Here is an 18,137-nt window from a genome sequence, read left to right as displayed (position 1 = left end):
TCTTGGCATAAAAAACTTGTCTGTTTTGCTTCCTGGGGACTTATCAATCCAAGCTAGAAGTTTCTGAGTTTTGTCCTACCAACAAAACTTACTGAGCTGCTCTGAGAGCCAAAATGTACCTGATCCCTGTTCCAGGCTCACCATGTGGCAGGACAGGGAGCACCGAAACTGCCGTTAAAGACAGGAAGGCAGTCAGGAAAATGCTGGGGTCGGAACAAAGACCTGAGATGAGAAGTTTGTGTAAACAGTAACATCATTTTTCTAAATTTCAAAAATACTTATTGGGAGCTTATTATGTATTATCCTCAGTAAGGAAAATAGATTTTTAAAAAATACCTTCAGCCAGTATCATTGATTGGGCAAAGACTTGTCCTAGAAATGGCAAGTGAGAAATGGATGCCTGGGGTGGGCACAGGAGGATAAAGGAAAAGGGCCGTTAGGTGTTCCTCCCCTCTCCAGGATCAGGCTACCACATGACAAGTGTTCAGAACTACATAATCAAGGTGGACAATGTTCTAATGGCCTCAGAGGTATCAAAGCACAGTGACAGTAAAGGAAGAGGTAGGACCCAGGCTGAGCAGGGCTCCAATGTCAAACCAAAGAGCTGCGTGGGTTTAGAGCAAAGGATGAATAGGGTCAGTTCTCAGCAGGAGAAAGTATCCCTCTGGGGTGATGGGAACAGGGTGGAAGACAGGAGGCTGAGGAGGAGATCACAGTGATGGTCTGAGGAGGAAGTGAATAAAGCCTGACCAGGAGTTGAGGTCATGGGGATGTTGGCAGAGGAAGTGAAGTAAGTCACTTTCAGGAAGGGACATTTGCAAAATTCATCTCACGGGGGTGGTGGATAAGAGAAAGAGATCTATGAAACTCCTTAGGGTCTTCATTTGGACAATGGTGGCAGGTCCATCACCAAGAGGGCAATTGTACTTATCTGAGGCTCACTGCAGACTGGACAGGACAGAAAGGTAGAAGTCACCAGAGAAGAGCCATGAGATGAGAAGGGAAGACCAGGCCAAGCTGTGGAAACTCACATAAAAGGCTCCTAGAGTGGGAGGAACGAGAGACAATCCCAGAGAGGAAAACAAGAGCCTTCAGACGGGGCTTCCAATGAAAGAGTGGGCACTGGCTGGGAGAACAAGAGGGTGTTTTCTCATCTCGACCTCACATCTCCAGAGGTTCTGGTACTGAGCCATAAAATGGCAATGTCCACGCTCTGAGGAACTGTTCAGGCTGATTCATGATGCAGGCACAGAACCCTAGGACTTGGCCTACAATTACCTTGATGGTCTGGGAGAGCCAAGTCTCCCATGAGCAGGGCCTTGCAGCCCTAGATGAAAAGCTAGAGGTCCCATCAACAGTTGAAGGACAGACCAGATGAGAGAGAGTAGAAACTCCTCAATTATATAGTATCCACAAGTTGCACCTGAACCAGCATGCTAGACGTGGACTCTTCCATCAAGACTCCTGCTTACAACCAGCCTTCTAGTTCCCCATTCTTTGGGCCATTTAAATTCCTTCAAGACTGGCTGGTTGGGGAGATTTGAGCATGCCTCCTCCTCATTTCTTGTCATATAATAAAGTTCTTTTTGCATACACTGGTGCCACAGTATAAGGTTCTATGGACATTTGATAGCGGACCCTCACTCAGTGACAGTCCCAGCTGTGCTCCTAGTTTGGTGGCATGCCATGCCCTACCACTGCCCTCTCACCAGAATATGCCATCAGTCAGTCTCTGAGAAGCATCTAGAGAAGAAAGATCTGGTGGAGTGGGGCTGGTGTGGATTCAAGAATCATGGATCAGAGGCTGGGGTTGTGGCTCAGTTGTAGAGCACTTGCCTGGCAAGTGTGAGGCACTGAGTCCAATTCTCAGCACCTCATACAAATAAATAAAATAAAGATCCATTGACAACTAAAAAAACTTTTTAAAAAAGAATCCTGGGTCTGGGAGCTGGGTCCTATGGCACACACACCTGTAATCCCAGTGGCTTGGGAGGCTGAGGTAGGAGGATCACAAGTTCAAAGTCAGCCTCAGCAAGAGAGGCACTAAGCAACTCAGTGAGACCTGTCTCTAAATAAAATACAAAAAAGGGCTGGGGATATGGTTCAGTGGTCAAGTGCCCGAGTTCAATCCCCTGTACCTGCCCCCATGGGTCTGGAGAAGGAATTGATAACTGATGTGCCACCAGTTCCACAATAGTTACCAGAATCCAGACACAAATCACCCAAAGCTCTGACCACTACCACCACCCACCATTCCATTTCTTCTGCAAAGAGAAGCAATGTTGGACAAGATGGTTCTCTCTGGCCACATTGACTGTGGATTTCACCTAATAGGAGAACTCAATGACTCCAAGGTTGCAGAGAGATGAACACTGGGTCACATGGACTCCTTGGATGCAGGAATATAAGGGATGCTGGCATCTATGAAAATGGAGGGAACCCTCTCAGAGGGCTCTGGCATGGTACAGGTCAGACTCCTGAGGTAGCCAGACTCTGAGGACCAAAGTACATAAATTGGGTATAGGTCAGGACTGAGGAGATAGGGAGTGAACAGAACATGAGGAAATCAGGGTGTAAGCTTCAGAGTGGCCAGTTTCAGGTCCTGAGTTCTATAACTTCTGGATCCTAAGAGAGGAAAGGATTAGGTATGATCCATCTGTGGCCCACCCAACTCCTCTCCCTTGGGTTCAGGACCCTGCACATCTCCTCATTCCCACTTACCATAATGAAAATCAGAGTTGTCTGATGCCATAAACGATTCCCATATTCTAGATTCCTTTCCTCAGGACACAGAAGGTCACAGATACACTTAATTATGATGATTTTGGAGCTTGAGTCAAGAGTAAAGGATTCCTCTTGGAGCCATCAGGAACAATTTCTCATGATAGGAGAACTTTGGCCACAAACATAAAGGATAAGAAGATTCCTAGGAGTCTGTCCCAAGCATTTTTATGCAAGTAGAAAAGATCAGAATCATTAATGCTATCAGTATGAAAAGTGAATTATCTATTGCTGCAAAACAACTGCCTCAAGATTCAATGGAGGACGTGTCTGATTGTCCTCCGCCTGGAGGGCTGGGAGTGGGCGGTCAGTCGGCCTTACCTATCCTGATCTGACCTTGTTGGGGAGTGTCCCCTTCCCTTGCTGCTGGTCGAGAAGGACAAGGGGGCTTAAGACCCTGACATCTGGCGCCCAACGTCAGGCCCCTCAAGGCTAAGCCACAGCCAAAGCGAAGAGTCAGTTTCAAAACCGAAAGTACTGGCAGATCGGGCCAAGCGAGTTCCGAGGTAAGGCATCCCTGAAAAGATGGGGCAAACACACAGCACACATGGTGACCCTGCGCTCTCAGCTCTTAGACTCATGCTGAAGAGTAGGGGCCTTGAGTGGTCTGATGCACAGGCGGAAAAAGCCTGGGACACCTTTACTCGGGTGGCCCCTTGGCTTCCCGCCACTAATCTTTTTGACTGGTCCACATGGGATCGTGTGGAACAACTTGTTAGGAAATCAGTTTAGGGGAGGGTCCCCCATTGGGAGTCTGCCCTACCTTATCCGCCCTTAAGGCCTGCTTCTCTCCAGGACCTCCCAAAGGGGGCTCCAAGTTTCTCCCCAAAGAGCCTCTGCCTAAAGAATCGCCGGCTCCTCCTGTTGCATCTCCTTCCAGAAACTTGCCATATAGTAAACAATGTTGGGAGACCTTTAATGAGGAACCCAATCCATCTCCATCTGCTCCTCCCAAGGTTGAGGAACCACGAGGGCAGCCAGCCTCTACACATAGGGAGGGCCCACTACTGCCCCGGGGTGGCTCATTGCTGCCATCTTGTATTCTGGGGCCACATCAGACTCCAGTGAAAGCCCTCACCCTCCTCCTTCTGGATGGCGGGAAATCTTCCCGGTGGCCATTTTATGATACTGGGCAAGAACTCACAGACTCTAATCTCCCCCCTCCCTGTATAGCCTTTCTGGTAAATGTTAAAAAGTTAGTTTGGGAAGAAATGACTACCGATCACAAATTGGCATCTGCAGGGATGGAAGATGGCTCCATGGGAAGGTGGATTGTGGGCTACCAAAGATATTGGCACACAGCTTCCGCAAGCGAGCAGGCAGATGGAAAGGGATTCCTTATCTTCAAGTCTCTTCTTTCTTGCGCTTCTCTGCTCTTCCTGCAAACTCAAATACCTCCTTTTTCTCTCCCTCTTAATCCCTCCTCCTCCTCCAACTTCAGCTCAGCTGTTTCTGCTTCCATTCCCCAGCCCAGCCCACCTAGTCCTCCTGCCATGAGGTCCCACATACACCGGTGTGGAGGGAGTAACCAGCCCAACCATCAGTGGCATGTTCTAGTAAGGAGTATGATATAGTAGCCCCAGTCCCCACAAATATTGGGAGATAATTGTTTCACAAGTTTCTGCATCCAAACCTGAACTGATTACTAACCAGGAATAAGGGTTAAAATGCCCTAGGCATGAAGTTTCTGCTAGAACATTTTAGCCCCTTTCAGATCCAAATCTCAGTCAAGGCTTACATTGAAATGTAAATGAAGGAAGCCAGAATGCTTAGTAGGAGACCGGTCTCAAACCCAAGAAAAAAAGAGCAAAAAGTCTTACCCGAACTCCAGCAAAAGTAAATTTTATGGTGCTTTACTAAAGTAATTAACGGCTGTATCTATTTTTTTTTTTATTCAACTAGAGTTTTTGAACATCTGTTACATTGCAGTGGAGATTCACCTGAAAAGTTTCAAGGCCTTTGATTTTGTGTTATATGTATGTCGTGCTGTCTGATGTCATGTTTTGTCTGTATGAAAACTGAGCACTCCTAAAATTAAAATTTAAAAATGGATCCAAATACTTTTAATTCACGTGATTTAAAAAGGTTCGATTTAAATTGGGTAAACTAATAGAAGTAAAATGTCTTGAAAATAACTCGCAAGTCTCTAGGTGGTCAAACTAATAAAATGTTGATGTTAATAAAATGTCTAACATCAATTTTTCTAGGACTTTCCTCCAACAAGAAAAAGATGGCAAATACTTTTCAGGACACTTGTCTAATATGTTGTTGTTGTTGTTGTTGTTTTTTTAAGAAAATAAGTGAATTAGAGTTGACATGCATGGGATACTCAAATGTGTTTGTAGAAAAAATTGTTTTGTGTCATCACTAAACTAGAAACAAGGTTACTAGGAGTTATGTCCTAACAGGTACAATTCTATATACAAAGGGTTCCAAAGGTTTCAACTGTGTTTCAATTAGAGTACTATAAATAACAAAATATTTAATCTTATTAAAATGGAGTAATTTATATAAATTAAGAAATTTCATAAGAGTTGTTTCAGAAGGTGAACAAAAAGGGGTCAACAGGAAAGAGAAAATAAAAGGTTCTAAATATGGAAATATATTTAGTGAAAAACAAAATGTTTCTGGGTAAGCAAGTCCTTATGTGATAAAATACATGAGGGTCTAAGTAAGTGCTAAGAAAGTCTATGTAAGTAAAGGGCAAATTTCAACAAGTTTGCATGTAACTAAGTTGGTTGTATGTATGTGAAGCAGTTAAAGCTATTTAAGGTTTTTTCCTAAGGTGAAATACTAATGTTCTAATATAAACCAAAGTTTAATCTATATGGTAAAATAACATGGTAAAATAACAAGGATTTCTTAGAAACACTAATTTACTCTTAACTTTGCGTCTATTAAGTTTTATTCTTTAGAAAAATTAGTCTTAAAAATTGGGGTTTATACAATTATGGTTAAGCAACTGTTAGAGTATTGTACTACGTTACAGAGTCTAAATTTTTCTTTGAAAGCTAAATTTGGTAATATAAAAGTGTCAAGGTAATTGTGAAATGGTCACTCTTTGTATGTTGAATGTGTTCATATTTTCCAGATATATAAGTTTTTAAAGCAGGGAATTTATCAAGCTGCTATTCTCCAAACTAAACTTGTCTGTAATAGTAATTTTAAACTTAAAAAGAGTAAATTTTATTGGGGATTTATTTCTATCATTTAATGTTCTATTGTAGGACCTGTCATCAATAGGGTATACGTAAAATTTGTTAAATGTATTTCTGAAGGTTATTGAGAGCCTGATTTGTTTAAAGGTTAAACATAAAAACATTTTGCCACTTGGCCACACAAAAGGAAAGTTAAAAGCTCTCTCAGTCTTCTTTAATCCATGTTTTAGATATAATGTTAAAATGTGTTAACTAATGTTCATATAGACTCAGGAGTCAATATATGTAAACTGCTTAAAATGACATTTAAGAAAGAGTGTAATGCGCAGTAGCAAAAATGGGACAACAGTGATTAAGATTAGGGTCTCTGACCTCATGACTCTGGACAGTGGACTTCCTTGAGAGCTACACAGAGCTCCTAACATTGCACTCTGCAGCTCCACCATCTTAGATCTACAGGCTCAACTTGATTCCTTGTCCGCTGTCCTCCTGCAAAATCATCGTGGTTTGGATCTTCTAATGGTGAAGGAAGGAGGCATTGCCTGTTCCTTGGTGAAGAGTGCTGTTTCTACGCCAAACGCTCTGGCATTGTACAAGATAAAATCAAAAACCTACAAAAAGATCTGGAACATTGTAGGAGCGAGCTCCACTCGAATTTCCTCTGGACTGGGTTACATGGGTGGCTCCCCTACCTCCTCCTGCTTAGGGGACTGCTAATCACCATTATCCTTGTGTTCACCTTTGGGCCTTGCATAATCAGTAAGTTTATCCATTTAAAAAAAAAAGATTCAATGGATTTAAAGGTATTTAAAATCTCATGGTTTCTCTGGGTCTGAAATTGGAGTGCAGTTTAGCTGGTCCTATGGCATAAGGTTCCTCACAGGCTATAATCAAGATGTCAACCATGCTATTATCATTTAAAGGCTAGGGGCAAGGAGTCACCTCCAGGACCACTCTGAGGTTGCTGACAGGAGTCAGCTCCTTGAAGCTGTTGGGTGGAGAACCAGTCAGAGACACAGATTTATTTATGAAAGCAGATACACAATCAAGACAGAATGCAGGCCATCTTGAGCGTGAGAACCTTTTGGAGTAAAGGAAAGAATACACATTCGAGGGAGAATGTGGGCCATCTCCAGAGGGAAACAGCAACACAATGCTTTGGGGTGTTAATATTTATACAGGACAGTAGTCAGGGGCTGGACTAGAGGTGGAGCTGGGGTCAGCTTCTCTAGCCCTTGTGCATTGCCTTCATGTTAATTTTTACAGACAAGGTCAGTGAGCTAAGGACCTGGGCTTGGTTGCTCAGGAGTGCTTGTTCTGCATTCTAATGGCTCATGGGCGCCTCTCCTTTTATCTTTACTTTTCTGCATCCCCCAATTCCTACTTCAGGACCAGTGCAGTGGCCTGTCCTCAGAAATGTAGGATGATACTGCATAGACCAAAGCCTCCAGGGCTACAGAAAGGCGGAGACCTGGCAGGGATGGGCCAGGTCATTGTCTCTTCTACCAGACACCAGTTGCTTAAATGACCCTACAAAGAGCGAGGTATGTTGAGGTTGAAAAGGTGGGCAGGACTCCCATACAGTCTGAGGAAGTTTGACTTTATCTTGATAGCAATGAGAAGCCATAGAAGGGTCCTCAGAAGGGAAACGACACTCATCTGGAAACTCTGTAGGAAGATTCAGATTCTGAAGGAAATTAGAGGAAGGTGGGTCAGGGAAGCTTTTGGACCCCTCAGTCTTGGAAGTCGGGGTCTCTAGCATCTCTGGATGCCCTCAAGACCTCGCACCAGTCCTCCATCCTCGAGCTCCACCTAGTTCCACGTTAAAGTAGAGGGTAGTCGTTTCACTGCCCGAGGACTGCACGGTGGACCTCGGTTGCACCCACCATCCCAAATGCCTCCCAGATTTACCTGCGCACACTCAACTACCGCCCCCTTGGCTATCACAAATCCTCTCCCAACCCATCCTCGGAAACTCCGCCTCGCGCTTGCCGTTCCCACCAACCTCCGCACGCCCACCTTCAATCCCCCACCACCCCGCAACCCCACCTCAAAGGGTAGAAATCATATGTTATAATTCCTGTAGCCTGTAGTAATCGCACAAAACCAGGAAATCAGGACGCAGCTATTTCGCCTTTCAGGAGATCCACCCGGCGACAGTCTTCTACCACAGCAACAACACACACACAGTCCCGACACGCCCGCGCGCAGGCGCAGAAAAGAAGCAGAGCAATGCATTTTGGGAGCGGTAGGCAGAGTGAAAGCAGAGACCACAGGGTGGATGGGAATTGTAGGCCGAGCGGCACCAGATCCACAGGCGCTCTGGCGGACTGTTGCATTCTGGGAGTCGTAGGCAAGGCAACACCAAGGCCTTGTGGGAGTTGTAGTCTCGGAGCCACTTCCGCGCCGCGTTTCGCGTGGTAGGGGATCTGGACTTCCAGGCGCCGTGTTCTGCACTGGTGAGTGTTCCTCCCGCGGCGGCTAGACCCGCGGACCCCGCCTTAGTGTTGCGCTGCCCAGGAAGGGTTCAGGGTCTCTCTCTGGATGGTGACACTTGCCTCCGAGATTTCCAACGCCCGACTGCTAGGCCGCCCCGTCCTCCTTGTCGGGATAAGAGTTTCTTCCTGCCCCTGCCCCAGTTGGGCCGACCCGGGGGCCCCTACTCTTCCCTAGAAGCTCTGTACTGATGAAGATGGCATACTACCCGCCAGTCCGACGAGGCTGCATTTCGGGGGCATCCTTCGGGTCTTGGCCTGTCTGGCCATCCCACAGATGTTCGCCAAACGCCCCAGGCAGTCCACGGTCATCTCCCCCTCAGCCTTGTCACTGGCCTCATGTTTCTTTCTTGCCCCTTACAGCCTTCCCCACAGCAGCCAAAGGAATCCTTTTAAGACCTGTCAGATCACATCCCTGCTCTGCTCCTGCCTCCCTCTGAATAAACTAAAACTCCACATCTTGGTTTATGAGGCTCTGCCAACTTGTGCAGCCTCATCTCCTGCCAAGGTCTCCCTCCCTCAGGAGGTGGCCCCCTGGGAACTGATTGGGGATTTACAGGGTGAGAGATGAGTCCTGGGTGACTTTCTGTCCTGTCCCACAGAAGAGCTGGGTGGAAAATTTCTGCTCTCAGGAGACAGAGAACAGCTGGACAAGAACAGGTCCCTGAACTGTGAGGAAAGAACAGGTTGTTTGGGGCACTTGGAGGCTGAGGGTCTGGAAAATATACCACCATGGATCCTCGTGGGCCATTCGTGGGACCAGCCTGGATGGACATCTGTGTATTTAAAGCATATTCGAGCCCCTCACAAGGAGAGTGGGAGGAAGTGTGCAGGGCAGGACCTGAGGACAAGAAGAGAACTCCCCAAAAGAAACTTGGCAGGAGGAGCAAATCCAGATTGTCTAAAGCCAGGGGAGAAAAGATTTCAGCTGGGACACATGTCTGACGGTCACAGCAGATGGGTCCTGAGGGCTGCTTAGTGGGCTCAGTGACAGGGAAAAGCGCTCTGGGCAGAGGGGAGCACGTTCCTGGCAACCTTGAGAGTAGAGGCCAGTGTGGCTGAAGGCGAGTGGGAGGAGATGAGGTTAGAGAAAAGGAGCCAGATGGGGTTGGGCCTCCTAGGCCATCAGCATTTGCTAATGTGAGATGAGATCCATGGAAGACATTGAGAAGATACTGGGCAGGACTCTGCCAGCCATTATGTGAAGAATATTATGTGTGGAGGAGGGGAGGTTGAGGCAGGGAGTCCAGGAGAGAGATGTCAGACTAAGGTGTCAGTTGGGGAGATGGTGAGAAGAATGTGGCTTCTGACTCTGTCTTGAGACTACAGTCAAACGGGATTTGCCATATTCTGTTTGGATATCTGGGGTTTGTAGGCCAAGGATGCGCCCCTGGTCTTTCAGGTTTATCTACCTTCTGTCAACAGAGCGGCAGTCCCCTGGCCGCCCTCTGTCCTTAAGAGCCCTGCACCTCCCTCCCAAGCATTCCGAACAGCCCTGGAGGGCCAGGTTGATGATCCCCACCTTGTCCCTCTGGTCAGGGCTGTAACAAGGGAGGCTATGCAACTGCTCCTGAAAGGCACCCCATCCCTCTGGAAGGGACACAACCTAATTCTGAGGCTAACCTGTCTCTCTCTCTTTCCCCCTGAAACCACTTCCTTTGGCCCCTTTTTCTTCTTGGTGCATATTGAGGGCAATTCCAGAAGCCTTACCGGCGGCAGTGGCCTCCCTTAGCTGGGAACTAAAGTATAACCCTCCCTGTCCCCAGCTCTGGAAGAGGTTCCCTCCCGTGCGCCCCTGTGCCTAGTCCATCCTGGGCAGGAACACTGTCCAGGCAGCCTCCCTGCCGACTTCACCTGTAACCCACTTCTCCCTCCCGTCCAGGAGAAGCCAGCTCCGCGATGCCCGCCCCAACGTGTGCCTCCTGCCATGCAGCTCGCGCCGCCCTCCGGCGCCCGCGCTCCGGGCAGGCGCTGTGTGGTGCCTGCTTCTGCGCTGCCTTCGAGGCCGAGGTGCTGCACACAGTGCTCGCCGGCCGCCTGCTGCCGCGTGGTGCTGTGGTGGCCGTGGGCGCCTCGGGTGGCAAAGACTCCACCGTGCTTGCGCATGTCCTACGCACGCTGGCACCTCAGCTAGACATCTCGCTGCACCTTGTGGCCGTGGACGAGGGCATCAGCGGCTACCGTGACGCAGCACTGGCAGCTGTGCGGCACCAGGCGGCACTCTGGGAGCTGCCACTCACTGTCGTGGCCTACGAAGACCTCTTCGGAGGCTGGACAATGGATGCGGTGGCCCGCAGTACAGCTGGCTCTGGCCGCAGTCGCTCCTGCTGCACCTTCTGCGGGGTGCTGCGTCGCCGAGCGCTGGAGGAAGGGGCGCGCCTCGTGGGAGCTACGCACATCGTGACAGGTGGGCAAGGAATGGTGAGGCCTTAATCGCAAGTGAGAGGGCGCTAGGAGGGAACCAGGGCGCATGTCCCAGGAGTGGGAAAGGAGACCCTGCGCCTGACCTAAGGGGAGGAGCCAAGTGAGGATGTAGATTTGTGCGCATGCTCAGCTTTGGGCCGCATGCTTGATCCCTAAAGGTTCTGTGGGCTGGCGAGAATATGTGACTAGGCAGGGTATCGAAAGGATTTAGATTTTAGCCACCATCTTGGCCTACACAGCTTGGTAAAGGGGCTGAGTATAGAAGCTTCTGGAGATTAGATCTTTGGCTCTTGTAATTGTTCCTGACATTCTCGGTCTCTCATGGTCCACCTCTCAGAATCCATCACTGTCTCCAAAAAATATCTCAGCCCCTTAACGCCTTTTCATTGTTGCCCTCTCCTCTCTTCCTTAACTCTTTCAGTCTCTTGCTTAGAGGCTTCTTCAGCACACAGCTGCAGAGTTTGTACTGTACAGCAGATGCAAATTATAGCCACAGCAAATTTCTTAACCTCTCTGTATATGTTTTCTCATCCCTAAAACAGGACTATTAGTGGTACCTAATTCGTGGGTTGGTTTAACAATTAGATGAGTTAATATGAGTAAACAGTCATAAAAGTTACTGAAGGAAATTACATGGACTAATGTGTGCAAAAAGGATTTATGACCTCGAGGGAGAGAGTCAGGAAAGTCTCTTGAGATCTGAAGGCTCCAGGTAAAGAGGTGAAGGGGGTCAGGGATTGCCGGGATGTTATTCCGGGCAGAGGAAACCACCTGTGGAGGACAATATGAGATTCCCCCAAGAAGTGTGACTGAAGTCCGAGGGCAGGAGGAGGGGAGGTGGAGATGTGGACAAGTCAGACCTTTGCCTCTGGACAGTGATAAAACCAGAGAAAGTGACACGACTTGGAGGAGCTCAACCTGGCCTGGCAAGGAGGGGGCAAGGCCAGCCAAGAAACCAGTAGGAGGGAGGCAGCTTCAGCCATCTAGTGAGAGATGGTGGCCGTGGGAAACCGGAAGGGGAAGTCAACACACACTTGAATGTCTCTTCTCCCACCATGCTAGATGGACTCTGGGGAAGGCAGACAGTTTCATCCCCAGTACATCCCTGCATCGCCCCAGCTCTCAGCGGAACAGGGAAGAATAATCCTTTCCACATAAGAGTGGTCTGTAGGGAAGAGTGAGAAATTGCTTGGGTTTTAAGAATAATTTATTAGAATCACTTATTAATTGTGTTTGTAAAAATGTGAAGACCTCCAGAAAAAAATTCCTCTCATATAAGGTGATTTTTTTTTGCCCTTTGTTTATACACTCTATTTTCAAAGGCATTTTATAATAATTATTGTAATTACTGAGCTCTTAAGTGGGTTTGTAATGACAAGATGTGGAGCAAATCCAGCCTCCCGTGAGTAATGTAGTTTACAACTTAAAGTCAATAGACTTGCAGACAGTGAACATATAGCCAGATGTAGTTAACAGAAGCAAAGATGCCTGCTTTCAAGGTCATGGGCTTTGGCAGTTCTTTAGAAAATAACTATTACTGCAGACAAAATTAGAGCAGATTCTCGGTGGGTTTTACCACTTGGACCAGGGATTCGCCACTTCAGTACTGTTGACATTTGGGGGCAGGAACTGTGGTTTGGGGCTGTCTGTATATTGCAGGATTATTTCAGCATCTCTGACTTCCGTCCACTACATGCTAATACTCCCCCAGCCCAAATCATGACAACCAGAGGAGTCTCTAGGCATTGCTAAATGTCCCTGGGAGGGTGCAGAATCACCCCTAGTTGAAAACCACTGACAAAATCTCAAGTATAACTTGACAAGATGCAGAATAGGCACAGATTTAGTTCCAATTTTATATTGAGCAGTGTGTAAATATTTATGTCTGGTGTTTCTAAACAAAGATAAACACTGCAGTCACGTTGCCAAAGGCATTGTGTCAAGAACTATTAGTTTCCTGTTGCTGCTGTGACAAATGATTACAAATTTTGAGACTCAGGCAAATAAGTATTTATTATCCTGCAGTTCTGGAGGTTAGAGTTCGGGCAAGGGTCTCCCTGGGCTAAGATCAAGGCGTCAGTAAGTTGCATTCCTACTGTGGGCCCCAGGGGAGAATCCATCCCCCCCCCGCTTTTTCCAGTCTCTGGAAGCCATGCATCCCCGGCTCCTGGCCCTTCCTCCATCTTCACAGCCAGCAAGGGCAGGTCGAGTCCTCAGAGTGTGTCTTTCTGACTCTGCTTCTGTCCTCACATCTGCTATTCTGACTCTTCTGCCTCCCTCTTCCACTTTAAGGACCTTGATGATCACATGGAGCCCACCTGGATAATGCAGGGTTCTCTCCCTCTCGTAGAGCCAGTTATCAGCACCCCAGGTCACCCTGCAACCTCAATTCCCCTTTGCCTGTCACCAAACATGCACTGGTTCACATGGACCCCTGGGGCGTAGGGGCAAGAGGAGCCTGCCCACCACACAGTGCCCTGGAGATTCTCTGTGAAACGCCACTTTGACTTGTTTGAATTGCTTCTGGATTGTTTTTAACTAAGACTAATAAGGCTTTTGCGGCAAAGCGCACTTGACTCCCCGTGTGAACGGGCTCAGGTCTGATGTGCAGTAGGAGATGGCCAAAGAAGGTGGGCTTCCCAGCCTTGCTCCAAGGAGCTTGTGTGTGTTTCTTCCTGTGTCCACTCCGCCTCCACCTGGGTGCCCCGTGATGGGGGTCCACCCTCCCTGTCCCACCTTTCCCAGGGTCCTGCCTCCCCGCGGGTCCCCGGGGCTCCGTGGCCCTGCGCGCCCCTGCGCCCCGCCTCACCTGTGCTCTCCCCCGCAGGCCACAACGCGGACGACATGGCGGAGACGGTGCTCATGAACTTCCTCCGGGGCGACGCGGGGCGGCTGGCCCGGGGCGGCGGGCTGGGCTCCCCGGGCGAGGGGGGCGCGCTGCCGCGCTGCCGGCCGCTGCAGCTGGCGTCGCAGAAGGAGGTGGTGCTGTACGCGCACTTCCGCCGCCTGCACTACTTCTCCGAGGAGTGCGTCTACGCGCCCGAGGCCTTCCGCGGCCACGCGCGCGACCTGCTCAAGCTCCTGGAGGCGGCGCGGCCGTCGGCGGTGCTGGACCTCGTGCACTCGGCCGAGCGCCTGGCGCTGGCCCCGGCCGCGAGGCCTCCGCGCCCCGGCGCCTGCTCGCGCTGCGGGGCGCTGGCCAGTCGCGCGCTCTGCCAGGCCTGCGCGCTCCTGGACGGCCTGAACCGCGGCCGGCCCCGCCTGGCCATCGGCAAGGGCCGCCGCGGACTGGACGAGGAGGCGCCGCGGGGTGGGAGCGTCCCCGCCGCCAAGGCCGTCGCCGCCTTCTAGTGGCTCCTGGTCCGGCTGGGATCCGGCGCCTGGGCGGGCGGGGCTGCCTGTAAATAGCATGGAATAAAATCGAGCTGCCTGTGCTTGGCCGTCCTCGTGGAGCAGGGAGGGAACGGAGTCCAGGAACCCTGTCGGAGCTGCGCTCCAGAAGCCTGGGGTCGGGGAGGGAGACCGAGCAACCTGCGTTCAGCACCCCTGGGGTTTGGGGGCCTCCTGCTGAGCGCCTCTGGGGGCTTCTGGCGAGCTCAGATGCTCCCAAGCCTCCGAGAGAGTTCCGCCATGAGATAAGCAAAGTCAAGTTAAGTGACAGACAAGGGTCCCAGTCACCGTGAGGATGCCTCCCTTCCAGTGCTAGCGACCCACAGGCGCCGCGCCATCTCCTTCCATCCCCACCTCCACCTGGAAGCGCTGCAAATGGCCCAAGGTCACTCAGCTAGAAGAGCCCTAAACAGGCCCCTACCAGAGTTCTCCAAGATTGAGGATTGCCCTTCCCCACTCTGTCCTGGATAAGGAGGGACAGGTGGGCTGCCCAAACTTGAGCTCTGAATCTTTCGTTTCTTCCTCTGAAAATGGAAACAACACCCCACCTCGACCCCTTCAAAGCACAGCGGGAGGATAGGGAAGATCAGAGGCTTCAGAGCTCAGTGAATGGTGGCCAATTTGGTTGTTCATATAACGTTTGGCCACCAGGGGGCTCCCGGATCCCGGGGTGCAGGCGGGTGTGAGACCCTGAAGCTTCCTGGAGAGACAGTGGTGTTCTCAGTCCCATCTCCCAGGGGCTCCTCAAATGTCCCCTTTCCCACCGTCCTGCTCGGATCCTTCAGGGTCCTCCTGGAAGTCTTCCCTGATTTCTTCTCCCACCCCATCCTGGGTAGAAGACACGTCTAACCCCATCCTCTGAGCTTGGCTCTCCCTTCACCAAGTTAAACTGACCTGGGTGCACCCGCAGGATACCCTGCCTCCTCTGAGGTTTCCCTGGGGTAATCGGACATGGGTTCGCTATCCATTGAACAAACATGCCCTGAGCCCCGTGTCAGGCACTGCTCCGGGTGCCAGGGATCTGCAGTGCAGGAGACTGGAGCCCTGCCTGGGGAAGTCCACAGTCAGGGAGAAGTGGACAGATGGCAAAAAGTCAGGTACTAGTGTGTGCAACCACAAGAGAAAGCAGAAAGGACTGAGGCGAGAGGGAGGCAGGAAGAGCCGTTTTCCCTGGAGATTTGAGTAGAAACCAGCATAAAGCAAGAGTGAACCCTGAGGCTTCTTGGGGAGAAGCTCCCCAGGTGGAGCCAACCCGCGAAGCAAGAGCCCAGAGGTTAGAATAAGCTTGGTGTATCCATCTTTGGTGGATGAGGTGGGACAGTAGCCAGGGTGGGTCACACATGGCCTCCAGAAGGAAGGACTTGTGCTTTATTCTGAGGGTGATGATAAGTCTCTGGAGGGCTTCCCTCCTGGAAGTCTATCCAATTTCCATTTTCTAAAAATCACTCCAGCTGCTGTGAGAATAATGCAGCTATAGGGGGCACAAGGTGATCAAGGTCAGCGTCCAGGTTGACGCTTGTTTGCCAGGCCCGGGCCAACCATTACTTCCTCCTTAGCTCAGTAGTGTGAGCAATGGGTTTTTATTCCTAGTTTTTGTTTTGTTTTTATAATTTTTATTTGTTTTAATTAGCTATACATGATATTTCTAGTTTTATGGAGAATAAACTTGTGGCCCAGAGAGGTGAAGTAACTTATCTAAGGTCACACACCAGCAAATCAGGAAAGGAGCAAGGGCTCTTGACCCTTTTGTTTTGCCACCTGTTGGAAGCCAGGGACCCTGGGTTCTTGTTGCAGATGTGCCACTGATTCACTGTGTGGTAGCCCTCCCTCCTCAGGAGTAGGTGGGTGCATTGCTAGTAAGTGCACCTGGGAGCTTGGAAGAGCACTGGAGTTTGGTTGAGCGCTTGCTGGTTCTATTAGCCCAAGCCTCTGCTGCCCGCCTAGAGGCCTTTGAAGACTGGAGAAAGGTGCTGTTCTCAGCTCTGGCCACCAGGAGTCACTGTGACCACACCTTGACCCCAAGGCAGGACTTGCCCTCCCCAGACCCCAGCTGGGCCCTCTCCAACCACCTCCCTCTGGCCTCCCAGCCAGGCACCCAGGACAGAGACCCAGCAGCAGAGCTTCTACTGCCCATAGGAACAATCAAAACCTTCTTTGACCTCAAGACTCCTGCATTCATTCTGGTATTCAACAAATACTGATTGGGCCTGCCATTTTTTAAAGGAGAATGCAATTTTACAGCAGTGAACAAAACAAAATCCTGTTCTAGAGACACAGAAAAACATGTAGCATATATAGCATGTCAGATGGTGCCAGATGTGGGGGTGGGGAGTGTGTCCTATACATGTAAGCCGGGTGGACAGGGGAGGCCTCAAGCGGAAGGTGGTATATCCTCAAAGACCTAGGTGAGGCAGAGAGCTCTGCAAACCTACAGGAAGTGTTCCGGGCAGAGGGAACAGCAAGCAGGAATGCTCTGAGGTTGGAGGAAGGGCGGGAGGGAGGGGTCAGCGGAAGAGGTGAGAGCACCAGCTGCAAGCACTCAGGCTTTCCAAGCAGAGCCACGATAAGGATCATCCCTTTGTTCACACAGCAGGCATTTCCTGACACCTCCCAGAGCCGGCCCTGCAGAGGAGTGGGGAAACAGCTGAGTCAGCCCCTGTCCCTACCCTCAATGGGCTCCCCGTCCGGTGGGAGAGGCGGGCATGGGCATGGACACTGGCAAGGCAGGAGCCAGAGGGCTACGTGCCACCTGGAGGGTTAGGAAGGACACGGGGAGCCCAGAGGTGGGGCGCCCAGCTCAGCATGGTGCGTCACGGGATGCTTCCTGAAGGAGGTGCTGTTTAAACCAGGACCCAGAAGATGAGTAAGACAAGCGAGCCTGGGAGAGGGACTCAGGAGCCAGGCAGAAAGATGGGCACAAGAGTGCCCCGCAGGCAGGTCCAAACTGCCCCAGATGGACGTGCCACCAGGCGACAGGGCCTCCTGGAAGGGGTCAGAGCAGACAGGGCTAGCTCCCAGGATTGCCTTGGGAACAGCCCCCAGGGCCCTGTGCTGTCGGGAGGAAAGACCCTACCCGGAGAGGCCTGGGAGAAGGTGGGGCACAGGTACCAGATGACCCAGGAGCTGAACTGAGGTCGCCATGAGGGCGTGGCCATGGTGGTAGCAGATGTGAAGGCGCTTGGGGTATTTAAGAAGTTCTCACCAAGAGCTGGAACCCCACTCAACACTCAGAGTGTGTTTCCTGAGAACTTCTGCATGAACTCAAAGACTGTAAATCCAAGAAATGTCTCCCCTAAAATAAAGGTGTCTTGCACTAGGCAGACGACTAGAGCAAACTCTGGGGTGTTTTTGCAGGGGGAGGAAGGCACCGTAAATCGCTGAGGCGGGAGTGGGCCTTGTCATCGGGGAGAGGTGGCTACACATGACTCCTACCTAGGCGTAGGGACCCTTTATTCTTTTTTAATGTAGCAGTGGGTCTGTGAAATTGCAGCGTCCCCTCCCCTGGGGTCAGAAGCTTTCTCCTGCAAGGCTTTGGAAAGTTGGGCTTCCCCAGCCTCCACCTCTGTGTGGGAACTGGAGACCACCGTCAGGTCTGAAGAGGTGGAGGGGCTGGGTGTAGAGACGCCGGAAGGAGTTGGCTCATTCAGCCCCGCCTCTCACCGCCCCTGGCCCGCCCGTGTCAGCACCAGACTGGGCACTGGGGTCGGCGGTGAACCAGGTAGGCAAGGTCCCTGCCCCCACAAGGCTCAGTGAGGGAGACCTTTCTTCCTTCCATGGATGTTTCTGAGAACCCACCAAGTGCCAGGGCAAAGGGTAGAGCTAGTGAAAACCTCTGCTCGGAGTTGACACTCTTGTTACTGGAGATGGGATTGTCATCCGATTAAGAGTA

At 50.6% G+C, this 18,137-nt stretch overlaps 1 protein-coding gene across 1 annotated transcript; it reads left to right on the top strand.

Moving 5' to 3' along the window:
- Positions 1 to 8,339: 8,339 nt before the first annotated feature.
- Ctu1 (cytosolic thiouridylase subunit 1) lies at positions 8,340 to 16,690 on the top strand. The gene is made up of 3 exons (XM_047527090.1): positions 8,340 to 8,398; positions 10,317 to 10,841; positions 13,686 to 16,690. Exons 2-3 carry the CDS (start codon positions 10,334 to 10,336, stop codon positions 14,207 to 14,209), a joined length of 1,032 nt encoding a protein of 343 aa, XP_047383046.1. The 5' UTR covers positions 8,340 to 8,398; positions 10,317 to 10,333; the 3' UTR covers positions 14,210 to 16,690.
- The last annotated feature ends 1,447 nt before the right edge of the window (positions 16,691 to 18,137 follow it).

This window comes from Sciurus carolinensis, chromosome 16 (genome assembly GCF_902686445.1).
Source record: "Sciurus carolinensis chromosome 16, mSciCar1.2, whole genome shotgun sequence".
In the NCBI taxonomy this organism is placed as follows: Eukaryota; Metazoa; Chordata; class Mammalia; order Rodentia; family Sciuridae; genus Sciurus; species Sciurus carolinensis.
This window is presented reverse-complemented; position numbering and strand designations above follow the sequence as displayed.